This window comes from Eschrichtius robustus, chromosome 10, assembly GCF_028021215.1.
Source record: "Eschrichtius robustus isolate mEscRob2 chromosome 10, mEscRob2.pri, whole genome shotgun sequence".
In the NCBI taxonomy this organism is placed as follows: domain Eukaryota; kingdom Metazoa; phylum Chordata; class Mammalia; order Artiodactyla; family Eschrichtiidae; genus Eschrichtius; species Eschrichtius robustus.
In genome coordinates, this window is record NC_090833.1 from 5360912 (window position 1) to 5385370 (window position 24459).

Here is a 24459-nt window from a genome sequence, read left to right on the forward strand (position 1 = left end):
ATAATTTCATGACAAAATATTTTTTATCAGGTATATGGCTTCTTTTCAGCAAGTGTTTTTAGCCATCATTCCCTAATCTGTCGGTTTTTTTTCTTCTTTCTTAGAACGTCTTTTTTTCAAATGTAGCCTTACTCAAAACCCCATACCAATCAGAAAAGTAAAGCTTCTCTAGCTAAAGCAGAGGCTAGGACCCCTGGAGCCAGCTCAGCTTCCCCCAAAACCCTTGGGAATCACTGCCACAGAACCTAAGGACTGTGGAAAACACAGTGTAAAAGCCAGAATAACTACCTTGAACTGCTTCATTGACCATGTATAAGCTGCTTCTTACCCCAATATTCAAATGGATGACAGATTCTGGGGACATTTTCTCTATCTGCCATTAATGAACCAAAGGAAAACACACACACACACACACACACACACACACCACACACACACACACACCCTACTCCCACACCATGTACTATATGGTTTATCCTAAAAATTCAGGACCAGTTTCCTCTACCTGGAGCAGTAGATCTCACCGGTGGGGTCTTCCTCTTGGCCAAGAAGTTTCTCAGCTGTGCCTGTTTCACGGGGGACAGTTTAGCTGCAAGAAATTCATGAACCCATAAATGCATAAGACTCGGTTTTTAAGATGTCAGTAGATGAAAGAGAACAAAGAGAGTTTAAAGACTGGGAAGAACTCATTTACCTGGGACTTTGGGCAAGGGTTTGGTTTGAGAGTCTATGGTTGTTTTCAACAAAGCATTGCGCAGGCTTTCGAGGTCACTGTCAAAACTGAAATAGGATAGTGTTACATATGAACCAACTACGACCTGAGAAATCAGGGGGATGGTGGTGGTACATTATCCTCCTAAATCTAAAGGCAAGATATGAGAGCATCCCAATACAGAAACGGAAAATCTGCCCAATCAAGGAAATTAATCCAAGAGGAAAGAGATCACAGTCTCAATATTATATCCCAACCCCAGAGCAAACACACCACCAACGGGGCTCCAGCAGGAAGGGCAATTAAAATCTACACATTCAGCCTAAAGGCAGAAACACAAGACCACCTTGGTAACTTCAGGGGTAAACTGTCTAACTGCAGGGTCTGAAATCTCCACACTCTTGCAAAATGATAAATCTGAGCTTCAAGACAAATTGGTCAACCTAACCCTGACAGTTAATTTTCAATTAAACAATAATACTGTGACTATAGTATCTGTTATCATCTATTGAGCATCTGTTTCATCAGGCACACTACTAGGTGCTTTAAAGACTTAGTTTTAAACTCTCCAGTAATCCCATGAGGCACGTATTGTTATAGCCCTACTTTTTGGCAAAGGAACAAAGGATCAGAGAGGGTGAGGAATCTGACCAGGCTCACACAGGTGAAAGACAGCAGAGTCACTTTCAAAGCCACATGTGAACCATTCCAGGACTACTCCACCTAACTCTGACTATTCATTCGTTCATCCAGCCACATTTACTGAGTGCACGGGGCGTTAACAGGCCCATTCTCCTGCACACCTGTGAGTGCTGCTCTGCGAGGGAACATCCAAGGGAAGGCCCCACTGGGAGGTTTGGTTATAAAGACGGAGCTGCTGGAGACTATCCACCAGGTGATTCAGCCTCTTCCTCTGTTGGTTGATGATTTCCCGGTTGTTGGCAAGGGTGTTAAACAGCGTCTCTCGCTCCGGCACAAGCAGGCGCCTGTTGAGAGCAAGGAGGAAAGAATTAAATGTGAATGGTTCAAGTAAAGGAACTCCCCACTGAATGGAAAAAAAAAGACCACAACTGTTAACAGTTAGAAGACTAAACTGGAGAACCACTAGTGGGAAAGAAACATCAAGAAACTACTAGAACATAAAAAGGGGATGAAAGCCTAACGAGGATAAAGTGGACGGAGGAAAGAGCAGCTTCGGATGTGCAGGACCGGGCCTGTAGCAGAGGACAGCACAGCCAGACAGAACCTCAGATGGGTTCCAGGGAAGAAATGGGGGAAAATTCATCCAGCTATATATTTAGGATATGCATATTTCTCTGTATGTAAATTATATGAAATAAAAAGAAAAAGCCCAAGGGTGCAGGGAAATCTAGGGAGTCAGTCAGTCATTTCTTCAGAGTGCTGTCAACACTGAAACAGAGGAACAGCACACGATTTAGCAGCAGGGGGATCACCCACCCAAAAGAATTACAAGAAGACAGGGACAACTGTCCCTTTCTTTCTGGTGACAAGGTAGTTAGTTCAACATATATTTTTAATAGGCATTTCAATAGGGTACAAGGCAACATTTAGAGAAGGGCCCAAAACAGAGAAGTGCTAGAAAATTGTACAGATTTAAGAATCTGAACTCTACAGAAAGGGAACTTAAAAAAAGCACATTAAGGGACTTCCCTGGCAGTGCAGTGGTTAAGAATCTGCCTGCCAATGCAGGGGACACGGGTTCGAGCACTGGTCCAGGAAGATCCCACACGCCAGGGAGCAACTAAGCCCACGAGCCACAACTTCTGAGCCTGCGTGCCTAGATAGAGCCCGTGCTCCGCAACAAGAGAAGCCACCGCAATGAGAAGCCTGCGCACCGCAACGAAGAGTAGCCCCCACTCACTGCAACTAAAGAAAGCCCAAGTGCAGAGAAAAAAAAAAAAGCACGTTAAGTAGAAAATCCATGGGGTTGTTTAAAGGAGAACAAAGCCTGGCTTCTCTGTTAGCATCATGCACGTTTTATTGTTTATTTTAATTTTTATATTTTTTTATTATTTTATTTTATGTTATTAGCCGTGCAGCTTGTGGGATCTTAGTTCCCTGACCAGGGATCGAACCAGTGCCCCCTGCAGTGGAAGCACGGAGTCTTAACCACCGGATCGCTAGGGAAGTCCCCATCATGCACTTTTTAAAAAGCCAACTTATTAATTAGCAAAGAGAAATCCAACTGTCAAGCAGAGCAGAACGTTCTCACTGTCGGGTCAAGCCATTCTCTCACATGTGGGGGAACATGAATTCCGAACCGGGGGAGTAAGCTCCGAAATCTCTAAAGGGGCCCAACTGCCCACGGGGACAAGTGCTCCAGGCCACAGAACCTTCCCCCTGCCAGTGTCTGGAGGATCAACGTTCACCTCTGTCTTCCCATACCTATGCTCCTCAGGTCGGGCACAAAGCCTTTCTCCACACTATAGAATACAACGTATTAAATTCTGTTTACTGAACTTTAAACACCTTCTAGCCCTGCCCCTGACACAACACCCAGGTTGCCCCACTTAAAAGTCTGTGACCGGGGCTTCCCTGGTGGCGCAGTGGTTGAGAATCTGCCTGCCAGTGCAGGGGACACGGGTTCGAGCCCTGGTCTGGGAAGACCCCACATGCCGCGGAGCAACTGGGCCCGTGAGCCACAGCTACTGAGCCTGCGCGTCTGGAGCCTGTGCTCCACAACAAGAGAGGCCGTGATAGTGAGAGGCCCGCGCACCGCGATGAAGAGTGGCCCCCGCTTGCCACAACTAGAGAAAGCCCTCGCACAGAAACGAAGACCCAACACAGCCATAAATTAATTAATTAATTAATTAAAAAAAAAAAAAAAAAGTCTGTGACCTCACAGCTTTGTAAACAAGCGAATAGATCATTTCCTGGTTTGTTTCCTTACAAGGCTAATGACACTAATCAAGTATAGGTGTTTCAGAAATCTAGCATTTTTGAGGGCTGACCTGGTTTCCACATTTCTTGTGGGCACCTTACTGCTTTCACAATGTACTGCATTCTATTCCTTCTGGAAGACACGAGGCATAAAACCAAATATCCACGGATGGAAGATTAGGATAGAAGGTTTTCCTCTACCTCTGTTACCACTCCTCTCATCCTTTTAGTTATCCATACTAATTAGGAAAGTTTCCTCCAAAGGAAAATTTGGAATATACAGAAAAGTATAAAAGAAACATTCCTCTTAATCTCGTCTTGCAGGTATGAGTATTTTGACAGATTTATTTCCAGCCTTTTCTACATTAGACCTCCACAATGAGGTCACCTAGTTTGATTTTATGTCTTACCTTTTTCATATTTTATATTTTATACCTAATAATTAGTTACAGGATTATATATTTTGTATAGTTCATGTAACACAAAATATATTTAATATGATTTTTTTGAGAATATGCGATCCAACGGTTACACAGTATTCTACATTAAGAAAAAAATGTGACCAGATTTATTAGCCACTCCTCTAACTTTTGGGTAACTAGACTGAATCCAATTTTTCACTCTCATAAATTGTGCTGTAATATAAATTGTCCTATGTAAATTATTGTGAATATTGCTATTATTTCTGTAGAACAAATTTCTAGATGTATAATGACTGGGTCAAAGAGAATGAACCTTTGTAGGGTTTTTTATAAATCCTCCTGAATGATCCTTTAAAAGGGCTACAGCAACTATCTACACAGTGGATGAGAGGCCTCGCTCACTTTTGTTTTCTCTTTTGTTCCAGATGCCGATCCCACTCCAAGTCTAGAACATCATTCACATCTTGGACAGCAAATTTCACATACTGATGAAGGCGCCGAATTTCCTACAAGAAAAAAATGAAACGTCAAAATGACTCAGTTGTCCAGTAGCTTGCAGGAAGGTGTATCAAAACAGTTAAAATGACTTTGAAGTCTTTTGATACTGAGAACCATAACGAACAAGGAAAACGTAACAGGCTTTAATACAATCATTAGAATGTTATAATTCAAACGAAAAACAGCAACTCAACCTTTTAAAGCGTGTGACAGAGAGGTGGTGTGAGGAAAAGGGAAACAGAAAGGGCGTATCGGCCTAGGGCCTCCAGGGAACCAATGTTCTTGCTTAGTTCTCATTTTCAGCTCCTGTAAAGTATCTCCACATGGCCTAGGAATTTTCCACTGCACTCTGTTACTCCGACAGGGCACCCATTTAGCTTTTGCTCTCCCACCCATGAAATTAACTGTAATACAGACAAAATTATTCTACAAAACAGTGCTGAAAATAATTCTGCACCTATCTATTCATAGAGTAGAACACAGAAGTCACCTCACCAGTGGGGAAAAACTCATTTCTCAAAAACAAAGAATAGTATCAGCACTAGAAACTGAATTTACCATTATTAAAAGTCTTACCTATTAATTTATTTTAGGCCTGCAATAATTTTCTTTAAATATTGGTCCAGTGTTAACCTTCATGGCTATACCATTTGACTCTCAAAAATTAAAAAAATATAGCATTCCATTAATGCAAACGAAGCATTCCATTAAACACGTATACAAATGAAGACAATGTGCTTTACAGTGGAAAACACTCTTTACATCTGTACAAAGATCTTAATGTGTTTAACTGTATTTTCAAAATTATTTTTGGACAAGGGTATGTGTCCTAACTGAAGAAGAAAATGTCATTTAAAGAGAGCCAGGCTGATTCTAGGAAGCAGCAGTAACCTTAGCATCAAATACAAATTTCAACTCAGTGCTCAACGGAGCAAATTTCAGCTCAGTGCTCAACGGAGGCCCTTTACTGTGGACACGTCACATGTGACCACACCTCTGTGCATTAACTCATCTTGTTTCTTCTGAATGCCCTCCCAACTTCGTCTGCCAGGAAAAAAACCTTTTCTTTTAAGGCCTATCACAAATATTTTTCTGTGGCTTAGCTGCTCCCCCACCTGCAATCCCACAGCAACACACCCCACGTTGTATTTACAAGTCCATCTTTCTGCTGCTACTTATCCAGCTGCAGTGTAGTGTTGAACACCACAGGCTCTGAGCCAGACCGCCCAGGCTCCAGGGTCCAGCATTTATTAGTGGTGAGACTTGGGTAGTTCCTGTGTCTCTGATTCCTTATCTTTCTTTTGTATATGGTATGCATTCAATAAATGCTAGCTATTATTATCTACTTAGCACTGTGGAAAAGAGAAAATTATTTCCCTTGAATGGGGAAAGTGGTTCACCCAAAGCTGAATTCTTTTAGTTTGCACACAGAGTAAGGGGTGAAAAGGCACACAGGAAGAAAGAGTAACCAGATTCAACGTGGAGGCCTGTAATTTGATGAGTGGTAGGCAGGTGGTCGGCACTCTCTGCTGAGAGGGTTACCATCCGCAAGAGAAGGACACACCTAGGACTACCTCAAGGGCGGCAGGACACAGCAGGGGTTCCTCAGCCTTTCTGGGAGGCCTCCACTTCTTTCATTTTCCTACTGTCAGTATGCTTACCAGGTGTGGGATGGAAATGACAGCAACAGTAGAGTCTGCAGCCTCAGTTCCTCTGAGGCAGGAGGGGGTTCACCATACTCACAGACCCTCAGGTCCCAGGTGAGGAAGGCCAGTGCTGCCACCCCTGCACCCTTTCCTACCTGATTCTAGGGAAAGGCAAGGTGCTGGGAGATGACCCCTACTAAAGCTGTGATGCAACAATTTTGAATAAACTGAAAGATGGAAACAAAACTCAGATTTAGCCCAAAGAGAATATAGGAATAATTAAGAATGAGAAAAGTAACTTCGCTAATAGTTACAGGAAGGAGCCCCGGCAGGTAGACGTTTCGATTCTGGTCCCACTCTTACTAGAATCAACATTACCTTGGGCAAGCTCCTTAGCCTATGACATTCCAGTTCCTTATCTGTACAATGGGATCAGTAACTCTCACCTTGCAGAGCAGCAGGGTTTTGAAGACTAGAAATAATGTATTAAAAAACACCTCACAGGGCTTCCCTGGTGGCGCAGTGGTTAAGAATCCGCCTGCCAATGCAGGGGACACGGGTTCGAGCCCTGGTCTGGGAAGATCCCACATGCCGTGGAGCAACTAAGCCCATGCGCTACAACTACTGAGCCTGCGCTCTAGAGCCCACGAGCCACGACTACTGAGCCCGTGTGCCACAACTACTGAAACCCGCGCGCCTAGAGCCCATTCTCCGCAACAAGAGAAGCCACCACGATGAGAAGCCCGCGCACCACAACGAAGAGTAGCCCCTGCTCGCCGCAACTAGAGAAAGCCTGCATGCAGCAAAGAAGACCCAACGCAGCCAAAAATAAATAAATAAACAAATAAATTTATATTAAAAAAAAAAACAAAAAAAAAACACCTCACAGAGTACTTGGTGCCCAATGAACAGTTGCTAGTTTAATAATTATTATTCCTGATTTGATTTCTAAATATATCTTTTTCAACAGCTACTCTCTACCAATCTTAAGGTTTAATTAAGAATTATGTTTTTGTTTAATCCAAAAAACCTTAAGTGGGAAAGTGCCATTTCCTTTGCAACAGTGAAGGGAGTCTACGCCAAGTGGGTCAACACTCACAGGAAATGAACAACTTTGTACAAGCAGTTGGGCAAGCCTGTACCTCCCAAAGGAGCGCCTGTCTAGGAGTCTGTTCTCAGCAGCTCTGGTGGGGTTCTCCTACCTGGAGCTGAGCCTCACTCCTGGGGTCCAGCGGCCTCTTATAGAGCAAGTGCAGATACCCAGAGTCACGGTTTCTCTCATTTTGTTCTCTGGCTTCTTCAACACCAGCAAAGCCCTCAAGTAAAGTTGTTTTCAGGGTACTGATATCTCCATGAAGAGACTAGAAAAGGTACGAGGATGAATTGATACAAAAGTGGTATTTCCAAGAAATAAACCTTTCTTTCTAGATCAAGGAAGGTGGTATTTCTCAAATATTTAACATGATGAACATATGAATATAGCAAAAAGTGAATTTCACTGCTTGGAAAGAAAGATACTAATGTTCATTTTTTTTCCTTCCTCATTAAAAAAATACATACTCTAATGATCAGAAACTCAGGAAATAAGACAAGTACTGGTAATCCTGCCATCTAAAGATGATCACTGTTAAAACTGTGGAGAACTTTCCTCTTTCTTTTTTTTTTTTTTAATTTTTAAAAATTTTATTGAAGGATAGTTGATTTACAATGTTTCAAGTGTACAGCAAAGTGATTCAGTTATATATACACATATATATATATATATATATTCTTTTTCAGATTCTTTTCCATTATGGGTTATTACAAGATATTGAATATAGTTCCCTGTACTATACAGTAGGTCCTTGTTGTCTATCTACTTTACATATAGTAGTATCTATTAATCCCAAATTCCCAACTTATCCCTTCCCCACCCTTGAGAACTTTCCTCTTTCCAAGTGTGTTATTTAAGACCAGAGCTCTGGAGTCAGGCAGTCTGAACTGGGATCCTGGCTCTATAACTCAGTAACTGGGTGGCTTTGGGCAAATTACTTCATCTCTCTAAGCCTTGGTTTCCTGTTCTTGCAAAACAAAAAGAATAATAGTGCCTACCACACAGAAAAGCTGTGAGGATTCAATGAGAATAGATATGCCTGGCACATAGTAAGTAGTAATAATTGTAACACAGTAAATAAACAGTTAACAACAAATATTTGTTATTTTTATACTGTATATGCTCTTAAGTATCCTGCTTTTACCTTAAACTTAACCCTTTATAACCTAACAATTTACTATAAAAGACAGTAAATTTTCTCCTGTAAATGACCCACAGTATCTTCATTAAAGTCTGCTTTTATACCAAGAAAAAAAACTTAGTAAATTTTCAAATATATCTAAACTAAATTAACAACTAGAATAAACTTTTATGGAGTGCCTTGTAAGTGTCAATGGGGTAGAAAGTACTTATTATTCCATTTTCCACATGAGAAAACTAAAATATAGAAGAGCTGGAATAATTTGCCCAAAGTCACATAATGTATTATTAAGTGCTAAAGGTAGGATTTGAAGTCAGGCATTCCTAGGTAAACCACTCATCCACATAAAAAAACAAGACTGGTGATTCCTGAAGAGAGAAAATACATACATCCGTGGAGTATCAGGACAACAATTTGCAAATGTGCAATTCAACTTAGGAAGAATATCAAAAACACAAACCTCTGTGGTCTCTTTAATCTCCAAAAGAAAGGTGTGCAGGTCATCTGATTCTGTTCTCAGCATCCTCATCTCCTCAGAAGTGCCCACTTGGAAACAGGCTTTGGAAGTTCGGGCTTTCAACTCTTCCAACTCCTTCTGAAAGTGAGTGACCTGTAGAGGCCACAAATGAGGGGACGGCTCAGTCTGAATGGCACGGCAGTCATGTCTGTCACTGCTCCCGGGCCCACTAACAGCGCGGACTCCCGGGACACGCCAAGGCTCAATGCCAGAATAAAACAGTCACGTAGGAGTCCACACTCAGAGCCAGTCAAGTCTCACTATCAGAGCTACTTCTGGAAAAATCTGCAGGAACAAATTTACCTCCTCCCCGATTCCAGCCATCACAGGATCTGACTCTTTCCACTGATGTCCCTGCTTTTCTGTAACAGGAGGCTGAAGTGATTTTGCCTGAAATGAAAGGCAAAGGTTTTAAAGTGCATCCCACACCCCAAGTGATGGCTTCCTGGAGCAGGTGCATCCCATCACCCCAAGTGATGGCTTCCGTGCCTATCACAGGTGCGGCGCTCTCACAATACCGTCACTGTTGCACCACTCACTCTTTTGAACCCGTATTTACTGGGTACCTTCCTGGTATAAGACATGCTCTAGATAGAGGTAAACAAGGTAGATGAGGTCCCTACCCTCATGGAACTCACATTCTACTGGGACAAGACAGATAATAAGAAGTAAACAACTCAGGTAATTTCAGCTAGTGATAAGTGATATGAAAAAAGTAAACAGGAACATATAGAGAGAATAAAAGTGGGCACTGCTTGACATGAGACAGCCCAAAAGCCCTCACTGAGCACTGCCTCTGCACTGAGACCTGAAGAAAGGGAGAAAGCTATGGAAAGCTCCAGGGGAAGCACCTCCAGGCAGTGAGAAGAGCAAGTGCAAAGAATCTGAGGCAGGAAAGACTTTGGCAAGTTTGAGGCAAAGATATAAAGTGAATGTGGGCACATCAAGTCAGGGAGGGAGCTGGGGGCAGGCAGAGGCAGGTCGTGTAAAGCTATTCCAAGGAGTCTGGATTTTATTCTAAGTGAGCTGGAAAAGTACTAGCGGAGTTTTAGGAGAGTTTAAACTATCCTCTGATTTATGGTATTAAAGGATCCCTCCTACTGCTACACAGAGCATGGATGACAGTGACAGGTAGGAAGAGAAATAGGAAGAGGAGTCAGGAGGCTAATGAGGGAAGAGATGATAATGGCCTGAAATACGACGTTAGCAGGGGACAGAGATGTGGATTTATGACATATGACACATCACAGAGCAGAGCTGGCAAGACCTTTGCTAGTATGGACTGGGGGAGGTGCTATTAAAGAGAGGAATCCAGGATGACTTCTGGACTGGGGGTAGAGCAAACTACCTGGTTAGTGCTGCTTACTGAGATGGGAATACTAGAAAAGGAACAGGTTCTGGGGAAGATGGAAATCAAGAATTCTGCTTTAGAGATGTTATAACTTGAGATGGCTTTCGGATTATTTGATACCTACAGCAATTAACACATGGAGAGTTTTTAGACTGCATAAGCATTCATTAAAACAGCTTTATTTAATAAATGCCATGTGTCATGCTTTATGCCAAAAGCTACACCTGTAAACTGGCCATTTACTGTGGAGCCTGTACAGGTGTGTGCTGGGGGCAGGAAGGAGGTTGACTGGGAGAGGGACAGAAGGAAAAAACATGACTCCTGTTCTGAGGGCACTCAAGTAATCAAGTGGGAAATGGACAGAAAATGCTCTTTAAGTTAAACCATAAAAATAAATGGAGATGATAGACTGCAGATCTAAATATGAAAAGTAAAATAATAAAGCTTTCGGAAAACATCTTTTTGACCTTGGAATAAGAAATGATTTCTAAAACAGAACACAAAAAGCACTCATTATAAAAGAAAAATTGATACATTGAATTATACTAAAATTAAGAACTGTAGTCATCACAAGACACCACAAAGAGAATGTAAAGGCAATTCAGAGAGTGAGAAAGTATTAGTATTTGCATTATATGTATGTGTTTGCACAAGCATGTGCATATTCAACAAGGAACGAACTCTTACAGATCAGTGAAAGACAACCCAAAAGACACCCTGTAAAAGAAGATAGTCAAATGGCTAATAGTCATATGAAAAAAAAGCTGAATTTTACTAGTCATCAGGGAAATACTAATCAAAACCACAAAATACAACAACAATAAACAATGAAAAATACGAAGAGCGGTGAGGATGTGGAGCGGCTGAACTCATACGCTCCTAGTAGGAACGTACTGAGAGGAACAGACGAATAGTCTATGACCCAACAATTCCACTCCCAGGTATCTGCCCAACAAAAACGCACACACATATTAACCCAAAGACGTCAACTAGCATGGTCATAACAACACTATTCACAATGACTCAAACCCGGAAGCTACTCAAATGCCTGTCAAGGATGGAATGAAACTTGTAGTAGAGTCGCCCAATGAATTCCATACAGCAGCAATGATACGGAAAAATCTCACAAACATAATGTTGAGCAAAACAGTCAGACACAAGAATATATACTGTATGATTCCACTTTACAGAAGGTACAAACAGGCTAAACTAAGCTATGCTGTTAGAAATCATAATAGTGAGACCTGTTTGGCAAGAGTTGTGACCAGATAGGTGAACATGAGGGGGACTCTGGGACCCTAGTATGTTCTATTTCTTGATCTGGGTGTTAGTTACCAAGGTGTATTCAGCTGGTGACAATTCACTGAGGTGGACATGTGTCATATGTATCCTTTTTTACCCCCATGTGTATTCTATGTTAGTAAAAAACTAAGTAACTAAAATAAACTGAGTTGTTATGGAAAGAAAAAGAAAAAGAAGGCAGTGCGTAGATTTCTTGGTTACTTTGGGAATGACAGAAAAAAATCAGGGGCTACACCATAGTCTTCAGACATAACGAGAATTCAACAAACGGAACATAACATGGATAAGCTCAGGAACCAGCAGAGAAAACAATTCTAAGACTCTAGGGTTGAGATAAATGGCTTTTATGAGCTCACATTACAAATATTCAAAGATCATACTTTGGTATTTCCTATCACATAATCCTATATACTATTTCAAAGGTGTGAATTCTAAAACACAAAAACCCATTTTATAAACATGTATGTTTTGGGCAGTAAATTAATAAACACAGCACTGTAGGTTGAGTTTAAACGTACCTGGGGAGAGCCGGACTTGGCCACTGGAGGGGTTATCCTGGGTGATTTCTGTACCATCGATGGCACTGGACTTGGACCACCCTGAGCAGATCGCCCTGCTGGAACAAGAAGTCAGTTAAAACAAACAGTATTTATTCCCGTTATTTCTCCTATCGCGAACATCCTTTCCTCAAATCTAAAAAAAAAAAGTTTCTCATTGTCCCTAGCCCCCGTTTATGATCTTTGTTACCAAGAGTGACACCCACAGTTCCCAAATAACTAAAAAACACATATCACATTTTAAAACGGGAAACTCCTTTGTAAAGCAGGTAGAACTGGAGTGTCTCTGATAATAGGTATGTGGATGGTGTGGAGGCCCAGGAGGCTGTCCACTTGGCCCATCCTTACTCCCCGCAGAGGCTCCTGATGCACCTCTGGGAACTGGGGGCAAAGTTTAAAGACCACCAGAACAGCAATCCCCATCGCCCTTGTAAGAACTCACAAGGTCTTCAGGACCCTCCTGGAAGCCTCTAGGACAAGTCTCACCCTGTTGCGCATTAGAATCACCTAGGAGTTCTTTAAAAAAATACACCAAAACTCATACCCAAGCCTCATCTCCAGAGAGCCTGATTAAACGGTTAGGGAGGGGATACCCCACTGCGTCCAGTGTACAACTGGGACTGCAATCCAATAATCCAAGACCCACCAAACTGTAAGAATTAAATATGTCAATGGGGGGTAGGGAGATCTGGGTGGTAAGCGGTGGAAACGGAGAAAATGTACGTGTGTTATGGTACATCTCCTCTCTCCTAAACTGTAAAGACATGGGAAAAGACTAAAGGAAGGCTTGTTAATTTTTTGGGTCACAGACAGGTGCTTTTCAGAATTTGATGACAAGTCCCAGAATGACGTGACTTTGGCAAACGCCACAAGGCAGCCCTTCCTCCTGAGCAATAGGTAAGAGAGAAGATTTCAGGAATTTCACAGCTCAATGCTTGCTCAATATCTATCAAGATAAAATTATTCCTGACGCTCAAACACCAAATGGCTACCCAGGTATGTCTGGCTAGGTATTATCACTGGAATTCACAGAAGCAACCAACTTAAAAACTGAGACAGATCTGACAAACACCATCCCAACCACGTGAGCAAACTGACATCACTTACGTCAGGACAAAAAGAAATCATGTGATGTGATGCACATCACCTACGTGGTACTACTGCTCAAAATGTTTCATGTGAATCTGACCATGTGGAAACTCTCAAATCCAAATTGAGGGACAGTCCACAAAACTAACTGGCCTGACCTCTTCACGAATGTTAATGTTGAGAAAGACAAAAAAGGTGAGAAACTGGTTGAGACTAACGAGACAAAATCGGAATATAACGTGTGGTCCTTGAGTGGCTCCTGGATTGGAGGGGGGGAAAAACAGCTACAAAGAACATTAAAAGGACAACTGTGGAAATGTGAATACTGGCTGTAGACTGGATTACTGTTAAATTTCCTCAGTGTGACAATGTATTGAGTGCCCTTATTTTTAGGAAACATACTGAAGTTCCTAGGGGTGAAGTGTTTCATGTCTGCGATTAACTTTCAAATGTTTTAGAAAAAAAAATTACATTAAAAAGGAAAGACGGGGCTTCCCTGGTGGCGCAGTGGTTAAGAATCCACCTGCCAATGCAGGGGACACGGGTTCGAGCCCTGGTCCGGGAAGATCCCACATGCCGTGGAGCAACTAAGCCTGCAAGCCACAACTACTGAGCCTGCGCTCTAGAGCCCTCGAGCTACAACTACTGAAGCCCGTGCTCTGCAACAAGAGAAGCTACCGCAATGAGAAGGCCCCGCGCGCAGTAATGAAGACCCAACACAGCCTAAAATAAATTAAAAAAAAAAAAAAAGACATAAAGCAAATGGTGCAGAACGTTAGCAAGTGTTGACTCTCAGGGAAGGGCATGGTATTCAGAATATAATTTATGCAACCTTTCTGTAGGTTTGAAAGAAGAAAGAGATAGGCTGGGTACACTTACTCATGGGGTTTTATAATGCACTTCAACTTGGCTATAATCATGATTCCCATTTACGATCTTTATTTAATAAATGTGCTTGCGGTAGGGCTGAGTGTGAAAACCCAAAGACAGTCATCAGAGGAAATAAGCATAAAGCCACCGTAGGCTCCTTCTCATCTATGTGGCTTAAAGACTTGCTCTGTGACCGACCTTCACGTAGGGCAGGCTCTGCGTGAAGATAAATGTCCCACAACAAGATGGAGACAGCAATGGCAGCACTGAGGCCACTGTGAACCTTCCCAATCCAGAGTACAAAAGCCACAGGACTTCAGTGTGAGTTACAGGAAACAAGAAAAAGGATTTAAACAACAGCCCTTACAAGTAAGGATTTTTAAACAACTTGGAAAAATTTTTTTTGGCCATGCCGTGCAGCTTACAGGATTTTAGTTCCCCAAACAGGGATTGAATCCGCGCCCTTGCGAGTGAAAGCGCGGAGTCCTGACCACTGGACCGCCAGGGAAGTCCCACAACTTGGAAAAATATTCATCTGGGAATTCAGGATTGAGCTCTAAAGCAGTTTGCTTAAAATCATACCCGATACTGAGGAAGAGACTGAGGACTTGGATGACAAGGAACTGGATGATGCCGAGAGAGGTGCAGGGTGGCTGAGAGGTCCAGAGGATGCTGGCTTGGAGGCCGAGGAGAATGGCAGCATTGAGGGTGCGCTCTGTGAGCTGTGAACAGGAGCAGAGGTGGCCGCGGCCGTGAACCTGAAAATGGAAGCCCGAATGGATCAAAATAGCCTGCCGCTGTGAGATCCTTTCCCGCTGGTCATGAGCGATCATCAAAGGATAACTTACTATCCATACTTTTTTGCCTTCAGGAAATGCAAACATTTAGCTATTTCTTATAAAAGGTGAAAGCTGCATGAAAGCATTTATCATCTGCTTATTTGGAATGAAAAATTCAGTGAAAATATCTAATAAGTACGTAACATGATGATGAAACTAAGTTTATCATGGTATAAAACATGTATTGTCAATTCTATCAAGCTGAGTAAAGAAAGAGGGTGGGACTCTACTGGACTTAGGAGAGTTTAGTGCTCTCCTTTTGTCAAGGAAATTACTGAGAACTCGTTGTGGGGTGATCATCTCTGGGGAATGAGGAAGGAAGAGGAGAGCAGGTCACCATCTTTGGGATGCTGACCATCTACTGGGCAGGGGAGGTAAGTTTCACCTAAAGAGCAAACGTCTGTGAACAATCTAAACATCCAGCATCAGATGACTGGTCAAATAAATGATGGTGTGGCCACAAAATGGGATACTAGGCAACCTTTAGAATGAAGTGGCTGCATGGCAAATTTAATGTTAACAATGGCAGCAGCCAGCAGCCCCTTCATAGTAATAAGAGATAATACAGAAGAGTGGGGGAAAACTGGTAGTGTTTATACTCAATGGCTATCTTAGGAAGGGTTACAAGGTGTAAGGGATTACTTCTCTCAAGAAGCTTACATGCTAGTGGTGAGAACAAAACAAGCAGATAAAGAAGTAAAAAATAAGATATGAGTGAGTTAGTAGGACCCAGATCTGGAGGAAAGTGGAATACCACGCTGAAGTGTTTGGATTGTACTCAAAGAGCAATGAGAAGCTGCTGGGGACTGTCATCTGATGTATTTACAATTTCACAAGATCACTCAGTGGCTCTGTGGAAAACAGTTCAGAGAGTCAAGAGTGGACACAAGGGAGAAAAAGGACTAGAGAGATTCATTTTCCTTAAGGGATATATAGTCTGTATTGCTTCATTTTTAAAAAGTAAGGAATATCTCCTACATTTAAAATCTGAAAAAGCAAAACAAGCATTTAAGTATAAACTTCTAATAGTTAAAAAAAAAAAAATTCCAGGAGACATCTCTGGACTCTGTCCACTGATGAAATGCAAACCTTTACGTTGTTTGAATTTTTACCATTTGCAAGTATTACTATGGGAAAAAGGAAAAGAAAATCTATTCAATAACTCCACTCACAGCGACTCTATTTCTAGTGAATAACAAGCGGTATTTCTATCCATCAAACTTTAAGTGTTACCTACTTTTCGCTAAGGTTGACCTTGACTGCAGAGGCTGATGGTGGGAAGGTGGGCTTCATTCCTGCGTTTGGAGCAGACACGCTTGGCACTGGCGTGCTTTCCAGGGTAGGCTTAAAACCCGATGATCCAAAGGAGAATGAGGCAGCTGAGGGTGCCATGGGAGAGGCCGCAGGGGTGAGTACGAGGGAGGCCTGAGGAGGAGGAGGAGCAAAAGAGAAGGAGGACGCCCCAGGGCCCAAGGCTGCTTTGGAACTATCAGAGGCACTGGAACACGGAGCGGCCTCCCCAGTGACAGAACCAGACGACTTCAAGGATGAAGAGCCGAAGGAGAACACAGCAGGGCCTCCAACGGCAGAAGGCAAAGAGAAGGTGGAGGTGGGAGCCGCCGGTGATGAAGGCGGAACAGAGGCAGGAGCTACGGCTGCTGCGGCATCGAGCTTCTGCGGGGCCTGAGAAGAGGTGGGGGTAGTAGGAGTACTTCCTGCAGTGAGAAATATGGAGAAAAAGGAAGGGAGACGTTAACCCCGTAACAGTGGAGGTCCACATCACAGAAAGCAAGTGGGTTTGTGGAAGAATGAAGCCAGAAATAATGGTTCTCGTTCCACAAGGGGAAAAAAAAAGGGAAGCGGAGTTGATGTTGGACTTTCCATAGCAAACATTCCATATGGTAAGATGTCTAAAGCTTTGAGGGAGAAAGGAAATGCAAAAAGACATGAGACTAATAGGACTTCATGAACACCCACTTGAGTAATGCAGAAAAAATACACTTCTCGATGTTACAGTGAAAAATAAGTTATTCTGCAATATTTTATTATCAGGGAAAAACTTTAATTCAGACTTACACCTCATAATAGTCATTAAAACAACTCCAGGTTAATTAAAGATAAACACATATACAAAAGCATATATATAACTATATCTCAAAACAAAGGAGGCAAAAAGTGAGTTGTCTCTTAGAGTCTATCAACTTGATAAACCTAAAAGTGACCAAAAAAAAAAAAAAAAACACAAAACACAAAAGATAAAGATTTGACTATGTACAGAAATACTTATACAACCAAAAGGTAAATGAAAAAGAATTTGCAGCAAATGACAAGTAATATGCTTTATTTTTTTAAAGCTCATACAAATTGAGATTTAAAAAATTTTGAGACTATAATAGATATAAGCTGGGAATCTAATTCACAAAAAGAAAATATATTCAATCTCTCTAATCAAAGAAATACAAATTTAAATGCGGCATATTTTTGGTTGTCCTCTAAATTATCAAAATAAAAATACATATAATCTCCTATGTTTGAAAGGGTAAAACAAACCTGAAACTTTTTATCACTACTACGTACCTTTTTAGCACAGTCTTTTAGAAAGCATTTTAGCATTATGTCTCAAAAATCATAGAACATGTACCTAGTGATCCCAATTTTAAGAATAAAGACTACGGAAATAACCTAAAAAATGAAAAAGGTATTTAATACAACCCAAATGGTAAAATATATTCAATAGAGTGTTAAACACTCCTGAATGAATCATAAAAATTATTTAAGAACCTGGAAAACACTTAAAATTTAAATAAAAGACCAGCATACCAATTATGCATACAATATAATCACAACTATGAAGAAAGATGTTTATGAAAAAACACTGAAAGAGAATACCATAAAAGGCAAGTTTAAAATTTTTTCTATTTTCCAAACTTTCTATAAAGTAAACATGTTAATTCTCCAAATTAAATAACTAACTAAGAAAGCAGTATTTTTTAACAATACATTTATGGGTCTTGGTTCTTCCAAATTGTCAGAGATGACAGTTTATCTTCACTATGTCTAAAGCAAGGAAATACTTAGGATACAACTATGAAAATGCCACTTTCTGAAAACAACGACCCCCAGGTAAATTGTCACTTCTGTGATAGTATATAATGCAAGCCTATCTATTCTGTTAACACTTCCTTTACACAATAAATATGGAACCAACAAGAGCTTACCTCCTTAGAGACCCAAGCACATGTGTTAATCACTTCCATGCATTTAGTAGACCAATACAAAAAGCATATGCCAAACCCAAAAGAAATCATAGGCATCTTCCCCACTGAAAATGGAACGAAATATCTGAAAACCATCATGCTGCTATTTGTGATCATTCAACCCAGCATCCTTGGCGCTGGAGTGTGGAAGCAAGCAGAACCGCTGTTGTCCTCTGAACCCATGAGCCAGCTTCAGCTAGAGCTGGTGAACTGGTGGGACACCTCCTCCCCCTTCCAGTGGCTCTCTTCCTCTCATCTAAACATGGCTGTTACCTCTGGGCTAAGCATGAGGGAACATGGGGTTTCTCTAGGAGAGGCAAACAGTAAAACTGGTCTTTGCTCGTGCTCGGGGAATAAGGGGCTTGTAGCAAGTCCCTCACACTGAACTGTGCTCAGAAACAAACATCATCCCACAGGCTCCCGACTTCACAGGGTACAATGCTTGTTACAGACAGACCCAGCAACTGAGTGTAGGTAGTTCACGGGACTCAGCACCACTTAAAGGGGAAAAAATAACTCAGAGTACACACTGCAGATAAGGAGATATCCCAACACAACAACACTGATACAGTCTATGCAAGGCAGCTGGTATGTTACTTGGGGTCACACTGCCAGTTGATAGGAGCCCAAGTATCTGAGTGGCTCTATTTATGAAGTACAACTCACTCTGCATTGGGAAGCAGTGAGAAAAGATCCCCTAAGTGTTTGTTCTCCACCACATCCAACCCAACTGGTCAACATTTCTTCCTAGATTTAGAATTGGTGGCAGTATGAGCTTTTTTAGCTATATTAGAAGAGAAAAAACTTACTAGTTATATACTCACAGAATTCAAAAAGAGAAATATTAGTAAAATTCCAAAATATGAAACAATGCCCTTCTAAAAAGTTCATTTTGTTCTCACAAGTGATACACTGCCATTGTGAAAATTTTGAAAATGCAGATTGGCATTTATATGCATGCATTTATGTATGTGAAGTATATGTACCAAAATGCTGACTGGCTATTGCATGATGGGTTCTGTAGTGATTCTGTCTTTGTATTTTCTAATTTTTCTCCAATAAACATATATCACTTAAGTGATATCTTCAAAGAGGAGGGGGAAAAAAAACTAAAGAAAATTAAATACAAAGAGGAAATTCCCATGTTCTCATCACCCAGCAATAGCCACTATTTAGGTTTTAACATCTTTCAAGTATCTTTTCTATGTACATATTTTTCTCATAAAAAAGGAATCAGAGTATACAGTGCTCTTCTACGATATGTTCTGTCCTTTCCTTGTCAATAAATACAACATTTTTAATAGTTACATGGCATTTCACTGTATGGATGTACAATCATTTATTTAACCAACCTCTCATGATTAAACATGTTAGGTTTCAGACCACATAATATAGGGTCTTATAATAGGATACTGTCAGTAAATTACCTAATGGGATCCATCGGGCTGAGATTCCTTTTTCTCTAAAGTAAAGGTTGGAGAATAAAGCCTGGGGGTGAGAGAAGGCAAGTATGTGCATGTGTCTGAGGAAAAGATTAGTCCTGCCTCGATAAGACAGACCGGCTGATAAAGGTAACCACTGTGTGTCCTCACAGTATTCATCCCAGCAAGTACTCCTGTACAAGCCCTCGGTACCCCCTCTCGGCCAAAACGGGGGGAGGCACGCACCTGATGACTTGGGTTGCCGCTCTCCTTCCAATGAGAGCCGCTCTGGTGTCCTGAGGGGGGACCTAACACCAGGATTTTGATTGATCATGTAAAATGGACAAAGCACACCATCTGTTGAAAGTAACATAAGAACTGGAGCAGGAGGAAGAGTCTTCTCATCATCTGTTAAAAAAGAAAACAAAGGTGATAAAAGGGCCAAGTCGACTGAAGGGCCTGGGCCCAGAAGCGGAAGACTGCCGGAAGCAAAAGACGCTTCACAGGACTCATCTCTACAGTAGCTCGAGTTGGTTTGTTCTGATTTGGATCTGAACAGCCTTTTATGAAACAGCTCCTTAAAGAAGAGCTACTACCATGATCAGATGGCCACCGTCCCGCCAGCCCTACAGGGAAGCCCTAGCAGTCCTGCAGTGGCTCTGACTCCCAAAGCTCCGATTTTTACGTGTGCCCCGGTGTCCGGGAGGTAGGTTTAGCATTCCCCTGACCAAGACAGGAGTCTCCAGGAAGCGACTCCTTTAGTAAAAAAAAATGACAGATGAGCCTCTTTGGAAAACACATGGTAGGGCACAGAGAAGTGAGTCCCACTACTTTATATTCATTCACAGTTGAATCATAAGCATGTGTTTTGTCAATTAAGTCTTTATGAGAATCAGAGTAAATGAGCTAATCAGACCAAACAGGCTGACCAGGGAAAGGACAAGGAACTTAGTGGTGTCTGACGGGTACACCTTTCTAAAATGAAGCACAAAGCGCGAACATGGCTTTTTGTAAACAAATATTTTTTCCCAGTTTTACTGGGATAAAGCTGACAAACATCGTACGTATTTAGAGTATACAACATGATGACCTGATGGATGTATACACTGTGAAATGATCACCACAATCAGGCTAATTAACACATCCACCACCTCACGTACTTTACCATTTTGTGTGTGTGGTGAAAACTTTTTTTTTTTTAATTTTTATTGGAGGATAGTTGATTTACAATGTTGTGTTAGTTTCCGCTATACTGGATCAGTTATACATACACATATATCCACTCTTTTTTAGATTCTTTTTCCATATAGGTCATTACAGAGTATTAAGTAGAGTTCCCTGTGCTATAGGGTAGGTCCTTCTTAGTTACCTATTTTATATATAGTAGTGTGTCTATGTTAAGATCTACGCCCTTAGTAAATTTCAAGTACAGATCCCCGACCTTATTCATAACATAATTGAAAGTTTCTACCCTCCGACCAACACCTCCCCATCTCCTCCACCCTCTAGTCCCTGGCCACCACCATTCTTGCCTCTGCTTCTCTGAGTGTGACTTTTTTAGATTCCACATGTAACTGAGATCACGCAGTATTTGTCTTTCTGTGTCTGGCTTATTTCACTCAAGGTCCATCCACGTTGTTGCAAATGGCAGGATTTCCTTTTTATGGCTGAACAGTCCATTGTATATATATAACACATTTCCTCTCTCCATTCATCCACTGATGGACACCTTGGCTGTTTCCGTATCTCGTCTGCAGTAATAACACTGCAATGAATATAGAAGTGCAGCTATTTCTTCAAAATCCAGATTTCATTTCCTTTGGAAAGGGAAGTGGAACTGCTGGCTCACATGGGAGTTCTCTTTTTAATTTTTTGTTTTGTTTGTTTTTTATGTGGGATCTTCCCGGACCAGGGCTCGAACCCGTGTCCCCTGCATTAGCAGGTGGATTCTTAACCACTGCGCCACCAGGGAAGCCCTATTTTTAATGTTTTGAGGAGCCTCCATGCTCTATTCCATACTGGCTGCTCCAGTTTACATTCCCACCAGCAGTGTATGCAAGGATTCCCTTTGCTCCACATCTCTGCTAACACTTGTTATCACTTAGCTTTTTGATAACAGCCGTCCTAACAGGTGTGAGGTGATAACTCATTATGGTTTTGATTTGCATTTCCCTGGTATTTAGTGACGTTAAGCACCTTTTCATACGTACCTGTTGGTCATTTGTACATCTTCTTTGGAAAAATGTCGATTCAGGTCCTCTGCCCATTTTCTAATCAGGTTGCTTACTTTGTTTTATTTTGCTATTGAGTTGTATGAGTCCCTTATATATTTTGGGTATCAACCGCTTATCAGATATATGGTTTGGAATTTTTTTTTTCCCATTCCACAGGCTGCCTTTTCGTTATGCTGTGGGTTACGCTGTTTCCTTTGCTCTCTCTCTTTTTTGTTATTCTCTTACTTTATTCTTTTATACAATTTTTAAAGGTCACACTCCATTTATAGTTATTACAAAACATTGGCTATATTCCCCATGTTGTACAATACACCCTTGTAGGCTGTCTTACACCCAACAGTTTGTACCTTCCACTCCCCCATCTCTATATTGCCCAGGCTCTTCCCTCTCCCCACTGGTAACCACTAGTTTGTTCTCTAGATCTGTGAGAAAGAAAATGTCTTGTCTCACTTTCACATTTCATAGGACTGCGGCCCTGCCGAACCTCAGCAGGGGAGAAGACAGACTCAGAGCATGTGCTCAGGCCCCATCTGGAAGCCTGTGCCTGAGGCCTCCATTTCCTAACCAGGCCTTCGAACCAAGTATTGGTATGCAGCACCCGCGTGCCGTGGGGTGCTGTCCCCTTGGGAGGTACCGGGAACCTGGAAGGGGCACAGAGACAAAGCTATGAAACCAGCGCTGTGTGTTTCAGCCGTATTCTAAAGCACGCACAGACACGCCAACACTCAGACGCTCAGACACACAGAGTATGTGACCCCGGTCAATGAATATCCATTCAAGTTAGATGAGCGTTGTACAACACACTCTCTCACCCTTTAAGTAGAAACATGGTACAACAAGTTAAGAGTGCACAGCAGAGTAGATCCTATCATGAAAATGTAGAGCTGGATTTGAATATTAACCATGATGGGAAGAAGACTACTTCTGCACTAAGCTATGTCAGACTACACTTACTGATGGTGATTTCCACTTGGTTGGTGTAATCTATGGCAACTCCCATGGGCAAGGAATCATCACTCTTGTCTGTCACAGGCAGTTCAGCTCGGCTAGAATCCTCCAGCAGCCAAGATTCCCAATTACTCTGGACAAAAGAACAAGGAGAAGAAGAAAATGCCATGTTGGTTAGAGCTTTCTCCAGCACTGCTCAACAGGAGAGAAGAAAAAAGACAGCTCACGTGGTTTAGAGTTATGTGTCGGCTGAGACTCTGAAATCTGGAAAAAGAGTCTAAAAACTATGAGTCCCCCAGCAAGCGAGGGGTTACTTTTCCAAGTCAACCTCTCTAGTCTGTTCCTGGCATACAAAGTTCCTGCCTTGTGAATAAATAACCACTACTGTGAACACTCTCTGAAGTATCGTCCACCACAACGAGGCAGACTCCTGAACACAGAGGGTAAATCTAGTAGCTGCACTAAGCCAGTCAGTAGCTGCTCCTAGAAATCTGGGACGGGAAGCAGGATCTCCAGGGGCTCTCTAGTGAGGTCTTGAGCAGAGCAGCTTATAAAGCTGGCCAGATGCCCTGTGCTCACTTGACCACAGTGACAGAAGGTAACCTTAGTTCTTGTCTTCCTAGTTCCTGGTGTCAGTTCCTCACACTGGCCAATCTTCCTGCCACTGGATTCCTTGAGAAACCACCACATCTTTCCAATAAACTCCCCTTTCGTTCAAGTTTGCTTGAGTGGGATCTGTTCCTTGCAACACGTGATTCCTGGTTTTTAAGAAATCTAACCTTTCAACGTTGACCAAAACTGGGCAGCACGAATCAAAGGGGAATAATGCTCAATGAGAAACAGAAAAACAAAAAACTGTTCAGGAAAGGGAACATAATCATGCTCCATGACTTAGCCATGGACTGAACAGTCATATTCATAACAACGTAAACAAAATGGATTCCACCTCGGAAAAACAATCTATAGACAAAATAAAGAAGGCTTGCCAATCACTACAGAACAGAATACACACAGTATCAGCTTTGATTTTGCAAAAGAAGAGACACAGATGACAACAGCTTACAGGTGGGAGTGGGGAAGGTGTGCTAAAGGCAAGGGTGGGGCGCTGAGATGTTCCTCTCACAGCTCGGAAGATCAAGAGAGATGGTGTATGGGAATACCATAAGAAATGAAGGTAAAAATGATCACTTAAAGTTCAAAGATAACCAACAGAAGAAACTAAAACAGTGCTATAATCCTACTGAAAGGAAGGAGGGAGGGTTTGAAGGCCACATGTCAGCTAAATCCTCATTTGCCCTAACAGCCAATAGTTTAACATTAATAATCAACAACTAGTGATAAAGCAAATTATTATTTAGGGATAAGGAGGTAACCATTAAAAGAAAAAGTTTACAAGTTAAAAGTGGTCCCCTTTCGAGGACAGAACAGATCAGGACACGATGGGCAGGGGTGATTTTTCACTTATAAGCCTCTCTCCACTATTTGATTCTTCAACCGTGAACATAATTATTTTGATAAAAAGCAAAAATAAAAGTGTTTTTCAACGTGTGACTACATAAAATATTTGTGCTACTAAGAAATTCTTACTGAAGTTAATCCAAGAGCAGCAACTCAGACTGCTGAACTCTGGCCTGTGACCCTGAGGGCTATGCACTTATGGT

The 24459-nt window shown here is 41.8% G+C and overlaps 1 protein-coding gene across 5 annotated transcripts in view; it reads right to left on the minus strand.

Moving 5' to 3' along the window:
- NUP214 (nucleoporin 214) overlaps positions 1-24459 on the minus strand; it is a 100336-nt gene that overhangs the window by 62117 nt on the left and 13760 nt on the right. For 3 of the 5 annotated variants that reach the window (XM_068551873.1, XM_068551871.1, XM_068551874.1), the window contains exons 10-21: positions 22805-22931; positions 19863-20024; positions 16176-16653; positions 14682-14857; positions 12102-12199; positions 9234-9320; positions 8874-9023; positions 7382-7540; positions 4438-4541; positions 1516-1698; positions 695-780; positions 506-589 (exon numbers count right to left, since the gene is read on the minus strand). In XM_068551873.1, the coding sequence (XP_068407974.1) occupies positions 506-589; positions 695-780; positions 1516-1698; positions 4438-4541; positions 7382-7540; positions 8874-9023; positions 9234-9320; positions 12102-12199; positions 14682-14857; positions 16176-16653; positions 19863-20024; positions 22805-22931 (1894 nt within the window). The remainder of the gene's footprint in view (positions 1-505; positions 590-694; positions 781-1515; positions 1699-4437; positions 4542-7381; positions 7541-8873; positions 9024-9233; positions 9321-12101; positions 12200-14681; positions 14858-16175; positions 16654-19862; positions 20025-22804; positions 22932-24459) is intronic. The other 2 variants (XM_068551872.1, XM_068551875.1) reach the window with 1 other exon arrangement.